This window comes from Glycine soja, unplaced genomic scaffold, assembly GCF_004193775.1.
Source record: "Glycine soja cultivar W05 unplaced genomic scaffold, ASM419377v2 tig00106212_1_pilon, whole genome shotgun sequence".
Taxonomy (NCBI): domain Eukaryota; kingdom Viridiplantae; phylum Streptophyta; class Magnoliopsida; order Fabales; family Fabaceae; genus Glycine; species Glycine soja.
In genome coordinates this window covers 6309-21731 of record NW_021144641.1, presented here as the reverse complement: position 1 = coordinate 21731, position 15423 = coordinate 6309, and the positions used below count along the sequence as shown (strand labels likewise).

The following is a 15423-nucleotide window of genomic DNA, read 5'->3' as shown; positions in this document are numbered from 1 at the left end:
GCAGTTATATAATTATGTTATTTCATGAGTTTTGTATTTATTTAATATGTGAGAAATATGTATGTATTTTTTCATGTCACTAGTAATGTATTATGGTATCTATATAAACATCTCATTTTTCTTGTTTTACGTTGTCATGGATACTTTTATATTATGTCATGCTAGAAATAGTGATAGAGTTACATGAATATCCCAAATGTGTTTCAATGGAAATGGAACATATTTGGGTTATTCAAGTAACTCTATCACTATTTCTAGCATGACATAATTTAAAAGTATCCATCACAACGTAAAACAAGAAAAATGAGATGTTTATCTAGATACCATAATACATTACTAGTGACATGAAAAAATACATGCATCTTTCTCACATATTAAATAAATACAAAGCTCATGAAATAACATAATTATATAACTGCATTTGGGTTATTAAAATTAAGAAAGTTGAATAATATATAAAAAGGTATCCATGACAAAATAATTAAAATAAGAATAATAGGAGACAATAAAGATATCATTATATAAGCCTTTGGTCAATGAGACATGTTACCATGTACGACTCTAGGCCTAGAAATAATCTCATGTGTGTGTCCTAAAGTGAATCAGTCGATCACTAGAAAGGGAATTGAAACAATGCATGCTAAATTATTAGATTAACTTTATGGCTTATGCACGTTGGGTGTAAAAACTAAGAAGTTGTTATATATGCAATAGAAGAATCGTAGTTGATTCAAGAGAGGAAAATAGTTTGTCCAATAATATCACTCATGAGATGGCTAAACAATCAAACTTCATACCTAAGCCACAACAAAAGCCATGATGGTGTAAATTTAAAAGTTATGGAGGAAAGTTCAAAATTTGAAAAGTTAAAGATAAACTCACTTGATCAAATAGTCAAAGGTAAGAGATTTGGTCAACTCATTAGTGATATTGTGGTAAATATGTTGAACTTTTTACTAGATAGAAAATTAGAGTTTTGATTGCACAAATAGCTTGCTAATGAGTTTCTACGGACTTTAATTAGTGAAATTGAATGTTTTAAGGTAATTAGTGATTTAAAAATTTAATTAAGATGATTAAAGATAACTAAGTCCAATTTATTTAGTTAATTCTTTTTATAGCTTAATTCATTTCATTGATTGTGAAAATGACTTATAAGTCAAAAATAAATTATAGGACTAAGGAATTTAATAGATTTTTTTATTAAAATTCAATTAAAATAAATTGAACCTTTAAAAATTAATTAGAGATGTCCCTAATTTAAAAACTAGTTTAAGTGTTATTGGTGACCCAAAGGGACTAAATTACACAAATACCCTAATCCTAGAAACCATAATCCTAATTAGGCCTCGTATTAGTCCAATTAAAATGAAAACATAGACCCTAGGTCCAAGAGAGACATTGATCCTAGCTAGCTAGGGAGGGGTACTTTAACTCATAATTTGTTTTTTCTCTCTCCCACTTTATGTTTTTGTGACTCATTCTCTCTTATCTGCCTCTCCAACTTATCCCAAATGCTTCAACTTCTCACTACCATTTTAAACTTGGCAGATCCTATGGTGCCTAAGCTGCACAGGTCTTGCATTGTGTTTAAGTGAATATGGATCATCAAACGTCTTATGCGAAAAATGTGTGGCTACAATTTCAACAACTGCAATTTCAATAACAAAGCCAGATGCAAGGGTCCTGAATGCTAGCCCAAGTTTTGTTAAAACAATCATGTGAACCCACTTTCTATTCTCAAGTTACAATCAATTAACTTTGCAAATTTAAGTCAATTAATATATAAATTCAAAAGTTTTTAAATGTGTTTTGAAATTGATCTAAAGTGATTGTTTTTATCTTGGTTCTTTACAAAACTGATGTAAAAAATCAATTTTCTAAATCAGTTTAGAGAACTAATTAGAATGGATCTAAAAATTTCACTTTTCAAATTGGTTTGGATTCCAATCGATCAACTCTCTAGATCAATTAAGAACTTAACCTATCTGGAACTTTCATTTTCTACTCATAAAATGTCATTTGCCACCATTAAAATACTTTTAGTATTCAAAACACAATGAGTATAAATTAAAATTTCACACCAAATAGCGTGAGAGAAATGCAAATATGAGAATTAAAAGCTTACACTATGGCGATTGCAAGATATGCTTAAAGTGAAACACAAAGGAAGGGAATACACCTGAACTGCACGATAATTTTTTAAGCCATTCGGATCTAACACATCATAGGATTTTTCTAGCCATCACTGTGACTCAAACCTGTAAAGTCAAGAAAAGCAACCTTAACATTTTAACAAAAATTACAAAAACATGATGAACTTATGTCATTTATAAAGTATCTACGTTCCTTATGCGCAGTGGAATGAGGAAATATAACATAATCATACATTACGTAATACAAGCGACTTATGGAAATGGTTTCAATAAGTATAGTGATATTTATTTTAAAAAATGAGTATTAAATTTGCTACAAGCAGCTCCAGGTTACTCATATTAAATGTTATGTGTTTGTGTGTGCATCATGATCTCTCTCTCTCTCTTTCTCTCTCTCTCTCTCTCTCTCTCTCTCTTTCTCTCTCTTTCTCTTTCTTTCTCTCTCTCTCTCTCTTTCTGTATATTTATATATATATATATATCATATTATGTCAAATTACATTATTGAAATAAAATTTCACAATATTTTTCACACAAACAAGATTTGATTCAAATCATTTAATTAGATTACTCACATTTAGTTCGATATCGTGGGTGCTAACAACTAGACACAATACTAATTTACAAAGAATTATATATGTTTGTGCATTCCATTTTGGCCTCCATTGGTATATATGACGTGGCCTATGAAGGAAACATTGTCATTGATGACAAGTAGAGATCTCCTATTAAAGTTGTCGACAAGGTATAATGAATGCAACAATTTAAATTTTTTTCCCATGATTTTTATAAATGCTTTCATTTCAGAAGGTAAACAACACACATTTAATCAATTGGCAAACATATCAATACATACAGTGGATAAAGACTATCATGATCAACCTAATACTATAATAAAGCATCACATTTCAACAACAAATCTAATAAATCAAAATTTAAGTTTCATAAAAGATAAAAAGATGAAAAATAGGTAGGCAACTTATAAAAGGTTGATATTGCCAAAATCATGGGGTGAAAATATATAACTTGCTAAAAAACTTGTAGTAGCACTATGCTCAGAGGACAAAATTCATCTTGAATAACCTACACCCTGAGTAAAAATAATATCTTCAAATATCCCATATTGATCTCAAAGTCATATAAAGAGATGAATCATATTTTATATAAAAGAAGTAGAGAATTTTTTTTTTTTGCAACTATAACATAAAATGTGAATTATTCATAAATATTGGCCTATAAAACAAGATATAATTGTTTCCATAAATATGGACATCTTTGAAAGGATTGAGTGCAAATAAAATTGGCTCCACAATCCAAAACTGAGTCACACAAAGGGTGTTAAGTTTCTCATGGAACTTTGCTCTTTAATAGGGTGCGATTCCATGGCAAAAATCAACAAAATCATAGAGGAAAATAACATTCTTATCAACCTTAGTGTCATAAGTTGTGTTGTATGTGGATATTACAATTTATGAATAGAAGAGAAATAATACATACACACACATATATAAAGAAGACTCACATAATAAATAAAATAAGAGTCACAAATACCTAAATTTATAATACAAGAATAAGAAAAAATAAAAACAAAAACAATCACCTAATTACAAAATTCAAAACGGTGGTTTAGGTCCCGCTAATGCTAGAAACTCATATGTTGTGATAATAATGGGATTTGGAAATGCCACATGCAAGAGATCCACACAACAAGTATAGTTAGGAAGAGTAGCAAGTAGTGATCACCTAAGCATTGGAAAAAATGATAAAGAGGAAAGTATTACCTGGTATACTTGCTCATTGAAATGGAGGTGAATGAAAGTTCGGGTGAAAAGGCAAAAAAGACTTGGGTTGGTATATGTGAAATTTGGGATGAAACAAAAATAACACGCAAAATGTCAAATACTAAGATTTATGTTAAGATGTCTCACTCTCAATAACACTATTTATTTCAATGAATTTGAGGGTTGGTATCCGTAATGGGAGAACTGGGAAATGGAGAAAAGGAAAAGCGAGAAAGTGAAGCAAGAGACAAGTCTAAAACCAAGGATCATAACAAGAATGGAATGAAGTATTGATTATCAGCAAAGAGAATGACAAGTGAATGAAGTGGTGATTCTTTTGTCATATTAATTATTTTTCTCAAAATCTTTGTACTACTTTATAAAGAATGAAAAAATAACTAAAAATAAATGTACTTAATGTATTAAAAATATATAATTAAATAAGAATAAAAAATTAATATTTATTATATGAAGATATATGAAAAAATAATTTAATGTTTCAAAAAATTTTAAAATGTATAAGTTACCTTCTTTCCAAGAGTGGTTGTACTCTCTTTGTTTTTAACCGAGAGTTCTTTCCAATTGGGTCGAAATTGATAAGTTACCTTCTTTATCAGACTTCGGGAAGGGTCGGCGTACTGTTCTTTATACCATTCTGGAGTTATAACATTTCTACCCGGTCCCTTGTACTTATAGACCTTCTTATTGCCATCTGACTCTTCTGTGGTATAGCTATAGCATTTAGGTGCTAAAAAGAATCCCTCCAAGATCTTATCTTCTAATTTAAATTTACCTAATACAGAAGAGGAAACATCTTCCTCCGGAAGTGGATTACCAAGGACAATAGAGTCGGTGTCTGTATATAAGCAGTCTTCTCTTGAAATATACTTGTACATATAGATCCTTGAGCCGGCAGTGATTGCTGCGGCTAGTTGTACTGCGGAGTTCTTCGGGGGGTCCCAATAAGAAGGCCCCTTACCCGGATTGGTTAGATAAGATACCATGTATAGATCCTCTCTAATAAAGACATCGTCTATAAACTCAGGGCGTGATAGCAAGGTGCTCCCCTTTATTTGAATACCCACCTACGGCTTTGATTGTTATTACTTCTGCAGGAGCTACGACGTCATTCCTTGCGGCAACCACTGGAATATTACAGAACGATCTAAAGAGGGTCATTGCTTATTCAACTTGCAGTCAATTAGGCTATATGATCTTTGCTTGCGGCATCTCTAACTATTCGGTTAGCATCTTTCACTTAATGAATCACGCCTTTTTCTAAGCATTACTATTCCTGAGTGCAGGTTCGGTGATTCATGCCATGTCGGATGAGCAAGATATGCGGAAGATGGGGGGGCTTGCCTCCTCGTTCCCTTTTACCTATGCCATGATGCTCATGGGCAGCTTATCTCTAATTGGATTTCCTTTTCTAACTGGATTTTATTCCAAAGATGTGATATTAGAGCTCGCTTACACTAAGTATACCATAAGTGGGAATTTTGCTTTCTGGTTGGGAAGTGTCTCTGTCCTTTTCACTTCTTATTACTCTTTTCGTTCACTTTTTCTAACATTTCTAGTACCAACTAATTCATTCGGGCGAGACATCTTACGATGTCATGATGTGCCCATTCCTATGGCCATTCCTTTAATACTTCTGGCTCTCGGGAGTCTCTTTGTAGGATACTTGGCCAAAGTGTGACCCGTTAGCCCATAAGTAAGTACTGTGACGAAGCGGCTGTTGCTCACCCGACACGATCGTACGAGGTCACAATTCACCCAACACGATCATCCGGGGTGAACAAGAATTGGGGATCGGATGCGGGCGAAATTCCCGCCAATGGCTGAGATGTTCAGTCGACTCCTTAACCTTTGTGGGGGTCCGGACCCCTTACGAGTGAGCAGAAAAGGGAGGAGGAAAGAGGCCCTGGCGAACCGTCATAATTAGTTAACAAGTGTAAGCTTCGCTGCCCGACAGTATGGAGTACTGACCACACCGAGGGACAGGCCCTGAAGTGAAGGACAGGAACGAGCGGAATCAATGTGTTCCAATTTCTGGCCTTGCATCGACCATCTAATGGACCATGGACTAAACGGCCACTGCCTGAAAGGACTATGTCCCGTGGACCGCCGCCCCCCACAAGGTACATCTCGCGCCTATGGGCCGCTATAACTATCCAAGAAGACACTCGAAACTGGAAGGATAAACAAACCCACCCGGTGGACTGCCGAGCTACAAGTCCCACGACACAGGAGCGGGATTCTCTAAAAAGCCAAGGTCGCGGGTGGCCAAGAGGGCCCACTTGGAGACTTGGGATCTCAGCAGGAAATGCGAAGGTTGCTTAAAGCCGGCCGATAGGCGAAAGAGAATCAACTAGTTTAGTTCGGATCTGAGTAGGCTTATCTTATAATAGGGAATACTCTAACCCTGGGAACCTAGGACTACTAAGGTGGGTGGAAAAGCCTGGATGAGCACTCCACTACTTAATCTACTGGCGTGGCGTTTCCATATGTTTTTGATCAATAGAACAGGAAGAGGAGGAAAAAAAAGCTTATGATGAGCATCTATTTGAGTCGATTAATCATCCCTTGCATCATCCTTACACCGGTTCTCTTGTGTCTTTCTTTCTCTTTCGATTTGTTGGGTTTTTCTAAGATCCAAAGTCTTCTCTTACAGACTGGCCTTCGCGCTCTTTTTCGGCTTGTGGGTTGGGAGGTTCCCCTCATAATTATTCTTTGTGTTCTTTCGGGCCTCGAATCCGGGTATACGTTGCACATGATGGATCCAGCAGGAGGTCAGCCTGCTGCCAATCCTGCAGCGGAGCAACCCTCAAACGTGCCTTCAGGCGCATCGACCTCGGGCTGGAGAAGTTTCGAAGAAGGTGTTTTGTTAGAATCTTCAAACGAATCCAGCGAAGCGAGCGTGAATCAGCAGCCTGTGATTCCCGAACTTGAACCTCCGCTTCTCGATGACAACACCCGGCGAGCAGAGCTCGCTGTTCGATTGAGGGCGAATTGGTGGGGGATCGCTTATAACGAGCGAATCCTCGACTCCTTCGTCCGGAGTCAACTTGCAATCGAAAGGCACATAGAGGCCGCACTTGTGGCGGACGGATATTCCCCTCAAGTAGTCTTTGAAAGAAGACATATGATTCGTGGCTTTCTTTTCTATCCGGAGGGGCATGCGCTGAGTGAAAACGCTTACGCGGGTTATCTGACCAAAATTGCCAATTTTGGTACAAGGCAAAGCATTCCCTATCAGCGGGTGATCCGAACCGTCCATAACTCTCATCTCTTTTTAGATTAGATATTCTCTTTTTCTTTCAATAGCCGGCAAAATGACTACAGGATCATCGGTCTACTCTACCTCAATTCACCATTTCGAACTTTATACAGAAGGTTTTTCCGTACCAGCTCCTTCTACCTATACCGCTGTTGAAGCACCTAAAGGAGAATTTGGTGTCTTTCTGGTCAGTAATGGAAGCAATCGTCCCTACCGTCGTAAAATAAGAGCACCTGGCTCTGCCCATTCACAAGGACTCGATTCTCTGTCCAAACATCACATGCCAGCAGATGTGGTCACCATCATAGGTACTCAAGATATTGTGTCTGGAGAGGTGGATAGATAGGACTACGTCTTGCTCGATCAGGATGCTAGCTTTATTGCGAGCCAAAAACCTTGTTTGCGGCATTCCCCCGGTCAAAATAGATAAATTATGGAATTCTCTATAAGAGCTGCGGAACTAACAACTCTATTAGAAAGTAGAATTACCAACTTTTACACTAATTTTCAAGTGGATGAGATCGGTCGAGTGGTCTCCGTTGGAGATGGGATTGCACGTGTTTATGGATTGAACGAGATTCAAGCTGGGGAAATGGTTGAAAAAAGACATACCAACTACCAACCTACCTTTAGGGAATAATATGTGGGACGCGACCCTACTCTAGGGATACTAGACCTTTCAGTTGGGAGTCTTTTAGCACTCAATGCTGTCTGGCTCGTACCGATGTCATGAGTGTCTTATTTATGAAAGACAGAAGTGTGACAAGAAGTGCAGTAATGGTACGGGTTACAAACAGAACAGACATGCGCCAACTGAGGGGAATAACTAGTCAAGGTGCGACACACGCCAAAGATGGCGGCAAAAGACCTGTATTATTACCCGAAACAAACAACAAACAAAACAATGTTGACGACTCGTCAATTTAAATGTATGCTGGAGAAGCATAAATTATTTTTACTTCCGGTTCGATTTCAATCTACTTCTAACTGGATTTCTCACTTTGCAAATACATTGGATATGCCGGAAAATAAAAGCGAGAATCGTGCTAAAATAGAAAGTTTCTGGGAAGGTGCTTTAAAGGATATTTACGAAGAAACACTAATGTATGATAATAATGATGTGGTCCACAGTCCGGATGAATGCGTTGATCCTGAAACACGAAAAATAAAAGTCCCTAAATCAGAGTTTGTTAAGACATATAAAAATAGCGTCTTTTCTCTTCTGGACTGTTATAGATATGAAAATAATGATGCACAAACATTAGAATCGCTTCAGAGAGAAATTGAGGATCTGACTTTGAACTTCTCTGAAGATAGTATTTATAAAACTAGTCCTAACATTATGGTAATGTTAACTAAAAACAACTTGCCAAGTGCTAAGGAATTCCTTCGTGGAAAGTATCTTATGGATAAAGAATATCCCGGCAGAATGACCATTTATGCAGAAAGTCGAAGTGGTGATAGTCTAGAAACCAGCGGCTCAGAGCTATCCGATGAGGAGAATAAAAATCTAAGATGTGTACTATCTGAAAGTGATAAGTCGTTGTTGGTAGAGTTAGGCGAGCACTCCATTGAGTGCCTACTGGTTCACACCCTAGGCCATCTGTTTAATCTGGAAAATATTGTCAGTCTTGCTAGTTTGGTTGATCGTATAGAACGCAATGTAAGGGATTATGCCTCATCGTCAACATTGTATTATAATAGTAGGGTATGTAATCTAAGTATGGATGCTGTTGATAAAGGTACTAAAGCATCTAAAACTAGAGCTTATCCCTTTGGTACAGCATTAGTTGAATTTTTAGTGAGTCGTGGTCTATTGCGCTTAGTAACATATAATGTTGATTTATTAAATTTCTCTGATGATAGTGGTCCAAAGACTGTTGTCAAAAATGTTGTCAAAAAGGGCCATAATTACTATAGGAGCTCTTTAGTATATGCCGAATGCTTGTTTAACCCCGCATTACTTCCTATAAAGTTAAACCTACCTATGGTATTTCCACCTAAAGATTGGGAGCCCCACAAACCTGAACAGAAACGTAAGTTGTTACATATATCTGATATATATGGTGGTTATTTAAGCAACCCTACGGGCCAAATCTACAGCACTCAACGGAGTATGAGTTCTCCCGATGCGAAGAATTTCTTCATCTATTTCGGTGAAAATAAGTATCAAGAAAGTCATAATAAGCAAAATAAGTTTTGTACTAGCATCAGTAGCTTACAGCGTCAATCCTTTAAAATAAATAGTAATTTCCTTAATTTTATATTAGAAAATAGGGAATTATTAGAAGAATGTGGCTACTTGATGCCCGAATTTCTTTCAAAGGTAATACTAGCCCATGCCTCCAGGAAACTTAGAAGTCATTTTGAAAAGAATAAGGATATTCAAACAATATGCAAATTTAGTGATGTGTACGCTCTATTAATAAAGAATATGCAGCGGGCACGTTATGAGTGTACGATTTTAGATCTGGCAAAGGCCTACTCTGGATATTCTTTATATTTTCCAGCATTTATTGACTTCAGAGGTCGAATCTATCGCAGCGGCATCTTTCACTTCCACGAGCGGGATTTAGCCCGAAGTCTACTATTAATAGATTGTAAAGATAATATAGAATATTCTTCCCCTGAAATTAATAATTATCTAAATATGTATCTAACCGCAACTGCATTCCTCTATCAATCATATAAATATGAGGAGGATGCTCTAAATGATATAAATAATAAATTATTACCATTACCTAATCTAGAGTGTAAAGAGAACTTTAAAACGTATTTAAAGACATTAGTGATAGAATCACGGATGGCTAAACGGCCATTCCAATATTTATCTAATATTTACCTATTATCATCATCGGATTTAATGTCTTTCGTTGATCTGTATAATTGTGTTCCTGTAACTCAGGATGCTAGCGCTAGCGCATATCAACTGATGGCTTATTTCCTCCTGGATAAGAATTTTGCGAAACTAACAAATCTTTTTGATACCGGCAGCGGTGAGATATTTGACATCTATTCTCACATGAGAATTGAATTAATTTCATTCATCAAAGACTCTCTTAGTGAGGAGAATCCTGAGCTATGCGCAATTTTGGATAGGGTCCTAACTAGGAGTATAGTTAAGCAAATATATATGCCAATTATATATGGTAAAACAGCTAATAGCACAACTAAGGATCTTATAGTGAGTCTTTGCCAAGATCTCTTGCCAAAAGAATGTACTATACTGTCGGTTCTATGCTTCAAATTTTGGCAAGAAAAATACAGTTTTATGTATTCGTTTATCCAGCTGATCAGCCTGGTAGGTCGGGTATGCTCTTACCTAGATCGACCAGTCTTGTACAGCACAGAATATTTTAGCACATCCCAGGATTATAAAAAGATGGAAAAACACTCAGTTAGAGTCTTCAACTCTTACTTGAAAAAGGCCCATAATGTCACACTCTCGTTTCCCTCAAAAGAGCGGGATAAGAGGAAAAGTGGGGTATCCACATTCGTTAACTTCATTCATCAAAAGGACGCGCAAATTGCTATGTCTATTGCCTTCTATGCGAACTCATATAATATACCTCTGTACACAGTGCACGACAACTTCATAACAAATATACATTATTGTAAATATATATCTAAAATCTATCTACATGTCATAAAGGAAATGGGGCCCCCTCTTAAAATCATTAACCGCTTTATTTATAAAAATATTATGGAGCCGGCTATAGCGAAGGGCCTCTATAATAATGTAAAAGGCTACAATTTGAAGTCTTTTGATGAAAGGATCATACCAGAGCCTATTTTAGATGAGTTCTTAAAAATTGGACTCATTTCTCCAGAAGATGTCACGAATGCAGCTGGTTTAAAAAAAATAAACAATAAGTTGAAACAAAGATATCAACTCTATTGTAATGCGGTCTGCGGATCTAATAAGAAATTTGATGATCATTTGTTTAAATGGAATAGGTTTAGAGATGCCCTGATTGGGGAAAATTGTATACATTATTAAAATGTTATTTAAAACCCATGGGGTAAGGCATAATGTTCCGTACACGACATACAGTCGTACTAGATCAACTTCAACATCTATCTTATTGAACCGGATTCAGTCCAATTCTAGTAAAACATTTATATTCCCGCACCCTAAGTTACTAATTCCGTCTTTGGAGTATAGAGAACCTGTATCGGTCCAGGATACAGCCCTCCTCAGCCATAGTGTGATGTCTCTCTTAGTAAGCTATGTTTATCCTGTCTTATTAGGGTACGCGAAAGCTAATATCATATTCTATTTTAAAAATAGAGAAGTAGGTGATATTGCTAAACCACTAAATAAACAGTCTATTCCCTTAACGTTTGATGATGGTAGTCCTATTTCTAAGTCAGAGATATATGCTAGTGTGTTTAGTAGTATATTTAAATTAATAGAGATTTATGACGGTTTTGGGGTTGTTAGAATAGCTATTCGAGCACATTTTGAAGAAAATATCCCCGGCCCTCTTCAACCTTTAAAAGAGGAGTTGCTAGAGGAGGCTCTCTCTGAATGCATTAAGCCATCTTCTGGAGAAATCGATATCAGTAATTTACCTGTTAAAAGTCTTAGTTCTACTTCTCGAAAGTACCCTAAGAATATAACCGTTCCAAGGAAATCGGGCAATATATCCCTGAGGCCGTTCTTGGTGGCCGATACTGAGACCATAATTAACAAAAATAGTCAACATGTACCCTATGCGGTCGGTGTCATGGTTGTTAATCCGGGGATTCCCGTTAGTAGGCGTGAAAGGATCGATACTTACTTCAGCGAAGATTACTCTTCAAGAATCTTCCCAACCTTTGAAGAAAGGAGCTGCCAAATGCTCAAATCATTTATCTTTAGGGTCGCGGCTATTACTCGACAAAATAGGTCTGCTAAAACAATCTACTTTCATAATTTAGGTCGATTCGATGGCATTTTTCTACTTAAGCACCTTGCATTATATCATCCTAATTACACGGTCACCCCCCTTATGAGAGACAATAGACTCTACGAGGTAGCTGTCTATTCTAAAAAAAGGCTATTATTTACGTTCCGAGACTCCTTACATCTACTCCCCGGCAAACTAGATGACCTTGCTAAGAATCTATGCCCTGAGTTGGGTTCTAAAGGATCTATTTCCTATGAGGATGTAAGACTTGAAAGTCTTAGTATTATGAAAGAGAGTTTGTTAGAGTATATGGAGCAGGATATTCTTCTGCTAGGGGGAATTATGCAGTCCTTCCAGGACATATATTATAAGGCTTACCAGGCAGACATAGTAAATAAGCTTACAATAGCCTCACTGGCTCTAAGTCTATTTCGTGAAAAATATTACGATTACAATAAGCACCGTATCCACATCCCTAATCAGAATGAGGATACATTTATTCGGCGTGGATATTACGGTGGGCATACCGACGCATACTTACCATACGGTACTAATTTATACTATTATGACGTTAACTCTCTCTATCCTTTTGTTATGAAGGAATTCTCAATGCCTGGGGGTACACCAGTCTGGCATTCTGATTTAGAATATATGACATTAGATAACATGTTTGGGTTCATTGAAGCATATGTAGAATGCCCAAAAAGTATAAAGAAACCATTTCTTCCCTATCGGGATAATAAGGATGGCACTCTTATCTTTCCTACAGGCACCTTTGTTGGGGTTTACTATAGTGAGGAGCTCAAGTATGCTAGAGACATAGGCTACACTATAATACCAATTTGTGGATACCTCTTCGAGGAGATGGAAAGTCCATTCAAGGACTACATTAATTCTCTCTTTGAAAGCAGATCCAATGCTAAAAAGAAGGGAAATAACGCCCTATCTTTTGTATATAAATTACTAATGAACTCATTATATGGTAGATTTGGCATCAATCCTCAAAGCACAAAAACCGAGATGTGCAATAAATCTAAACGTGACCGTATATTTAGACGCCCTGAGTTTATAGACGATGTCTTTCTTAGAGAGGATCTATACATGGTATCTTATCTAACCAATCCGGGTAAGGGGCCTTCTTATTGGGACCCCCCGAAGAACTCCGCGGTACAACTAGCCGCAGCGATCACTGCCGGCTCAAGGATCTATATGTACAAGTATATTTCAAGAGAAGACTGCTTATATACAGACACCGACTCTATTGTCCTTGGTAATCCACTTCCGGAGGAAGATGTTTCCTCTTCTGTATTAGGTAAATTTAAATTAGAAGATAAGATCTTGGAGGGATTCTTTTTAGCACCTAAATGCTATAGCTATACCACAGAAGAGTCAGATGGCAATAAGAAGGTCTATAAGTACAAGGGACCGGGTAGAAATGTTATAACTCCAGAATGGTATAAAGAACAGTACGCCGACCCTTCCCAAAGTCTGATAAAGAAGGTAACTTATCAATTTCGACCCGATTGGAAAGAACTCTCGGTTAAAAAGAAAGAGAGTACAACCACTCTTAGAACTCTCAGTAACTCCAAGAGAATACCTTTCTTTAATGAAAAAGGTAAATATGTAAGTACAGATCCACTTGATATCAATGACTTGTCATCTCTAAATTACATTGGAACAAAACTATTAGAAAGTTTTAAAAGGAAAACAGCTATTTTAGAAAAAGAGAATTCGGCTCTTTCTCAGAAATTACAGAAGCTGGAACAGGAAAGAGGTATAATAGCCCAGCGGAGAGTAGAAGAAGGAAATAATACCGAAGATAATAATACATTAGAGCAAAATAATGCTAAAAGGGCTGAAGATAATATCAATGGAGATCTATTGGATCCAGATACGATGCCGCGGGATAAAAAGCCCCCCTGATAATGGTTGTGGATAAAAGATATATATACAACATTAGATAAAGGCCCAGGAGTGAGGAGGAAATAGAAAAAGGTCGCCGACTGCTACTAAGAACCTAACAGAACTTTGTTGCGTGAGTATGATGAATACCTATAGTATGATTTGTTGCTGTCACTAGACTACTCGAAAGAATTCATACCCCCAGCAATCAAACTACTGCGCGAACAAGCAACGGATTGAGCCGTTCCAATCCTCTCCCTATGGCGGGAAGTGCAGAATTCATTGATTACTGCTTTCTTTTGAATCGGAACTATTCGAACATCTCGTACTCAATCATATAACCAGACTTTTAGTAAAGTACAGAAGGAAAAAGAAGGAATTTCTGAACTTCATTAAGGTAGCTTGCTTACTTAGTGCTTGCGAAAAGGTAAAACACTTCCTGCTTCAAGGCTGGCTAATGATAATAGATAGATATCTTCTTCTAGGGGAGCTAGTCTTAGTGGCGGTGCACCCAGTGGGAGTTGCAATTCAAGTTGCAATCTCTTCTTCCAGCCAGCGAGTTAGAAGTTCTTCCCTTTGCTGGTGCTTGAGTTGGATTGGATGAGGATTGAGGATTAGCAAGGATTCTCCAGCAATTTTTAGGTTTTACCTGGCAAGTCTAACTAGATCTTTATCTCTTGCTTGCTTTCATTCTTTAGCGTTTGAATGCATCAATTCAATAAGGTCTTTTGTTAGGGAATTTCCCAACATCTTTGTGAAGGTCTCAATTGATTTTCTTGCAGTCATAAGCTTTGTAAGAGCTGGTTTATGATAATTGACTCTAGTAACTTGAAGCAGAATCTCGTTCACTCCCCCGGCTGAGTCAAATGATTTGTGACAACAGAGGGAAGAGCCTATCAATAAGGGTCGTATGCTGACTATTTTGACATACGAAATCACCAAGTACATATGTGCTTTAATACCAGATGGGGAAAGGGTCACTGATTACGACCTTACTGCTATTATTAATAAATAATATCTTTTCAATGTTACACCTACAGGTAAGGTACCCTCCCCCTCGTGAAATAGAATAGATTTCGCCTCTCAAACCTATCTTCCCCAATAAAGCATAACAACTCTTTTCAGAGAAAAAGACATCATAAATATCAGCAGTTGCTACGAAGATCTCATGGGAAAATCGTCTAAATCTTATTTCTGGAAAACATTTGACAAACTCCCGATCAAATAAGTCCATTAATACAAAGTTGAATAGCAATCTGGAAACCTCTCCAAGAGGAGGAGGAATATCATCAGACCCTACTAAAACTTTATCCCCATCCTTTGTATAGATAGGTAGCTCAAGTAAAGAACTTACTAGTCTAAATACATAATCATTATCGCCAACAAAAGGCTTAACGGCTTTTAAAACCAGT

At 36.9% G+C, this 15423-nt stretch overlaps 2 protein-coding genes across 2 annotated transcripts; both read left to right on the top strand.

Moving 5' to 3' along the window:
• Window positions 1-7882: 7882 nt before the first annotated feature.
• Window positions 7883-11789, top strand: LOC114404752 (probable DNA-directed RNA polymerase). The gene has a single exon (XM_028367575.1). The coding sequence runs from the start codon at window positions 8071-8073 to the stop codon at window positions 11215-11217; it is 3147 nt and encodes a 1048-aa protein (XP_028223376.1). The 5' UTR covers window positions 7883-8070; the 3' UTR covers window positions 11218-11789.
• LOC114404751 (DNA polymerase-like) lies at window positions 11219-14032 on the top strand. The gene has a single exon (XM_028367574.1). The coding sequence runs from the start codon at window positions 11219-11221 to the stop codon at window positions 14030-14032; it is 2814 nt and encodes a 937-aa protein (XP_028223375.1).
• Window positions 14033-15423: the final 1391 nt, after the last annotated feature.

Coding starts and splice junctions, on each gene's coding strand:
- LOC114404752 (XM_028367575.1), top strand. CDS start 8,071: ATGGCGGCAAAAGACCTGTATTATTACCCGAAACAAACAACAAACAAA.
- LOC114404751 (XM_028367574.1), top strand. CDS start 11,219: ATGTTATTTAAAACCCATGGGGTAAGGCATAATGTTCCGTACACGACA.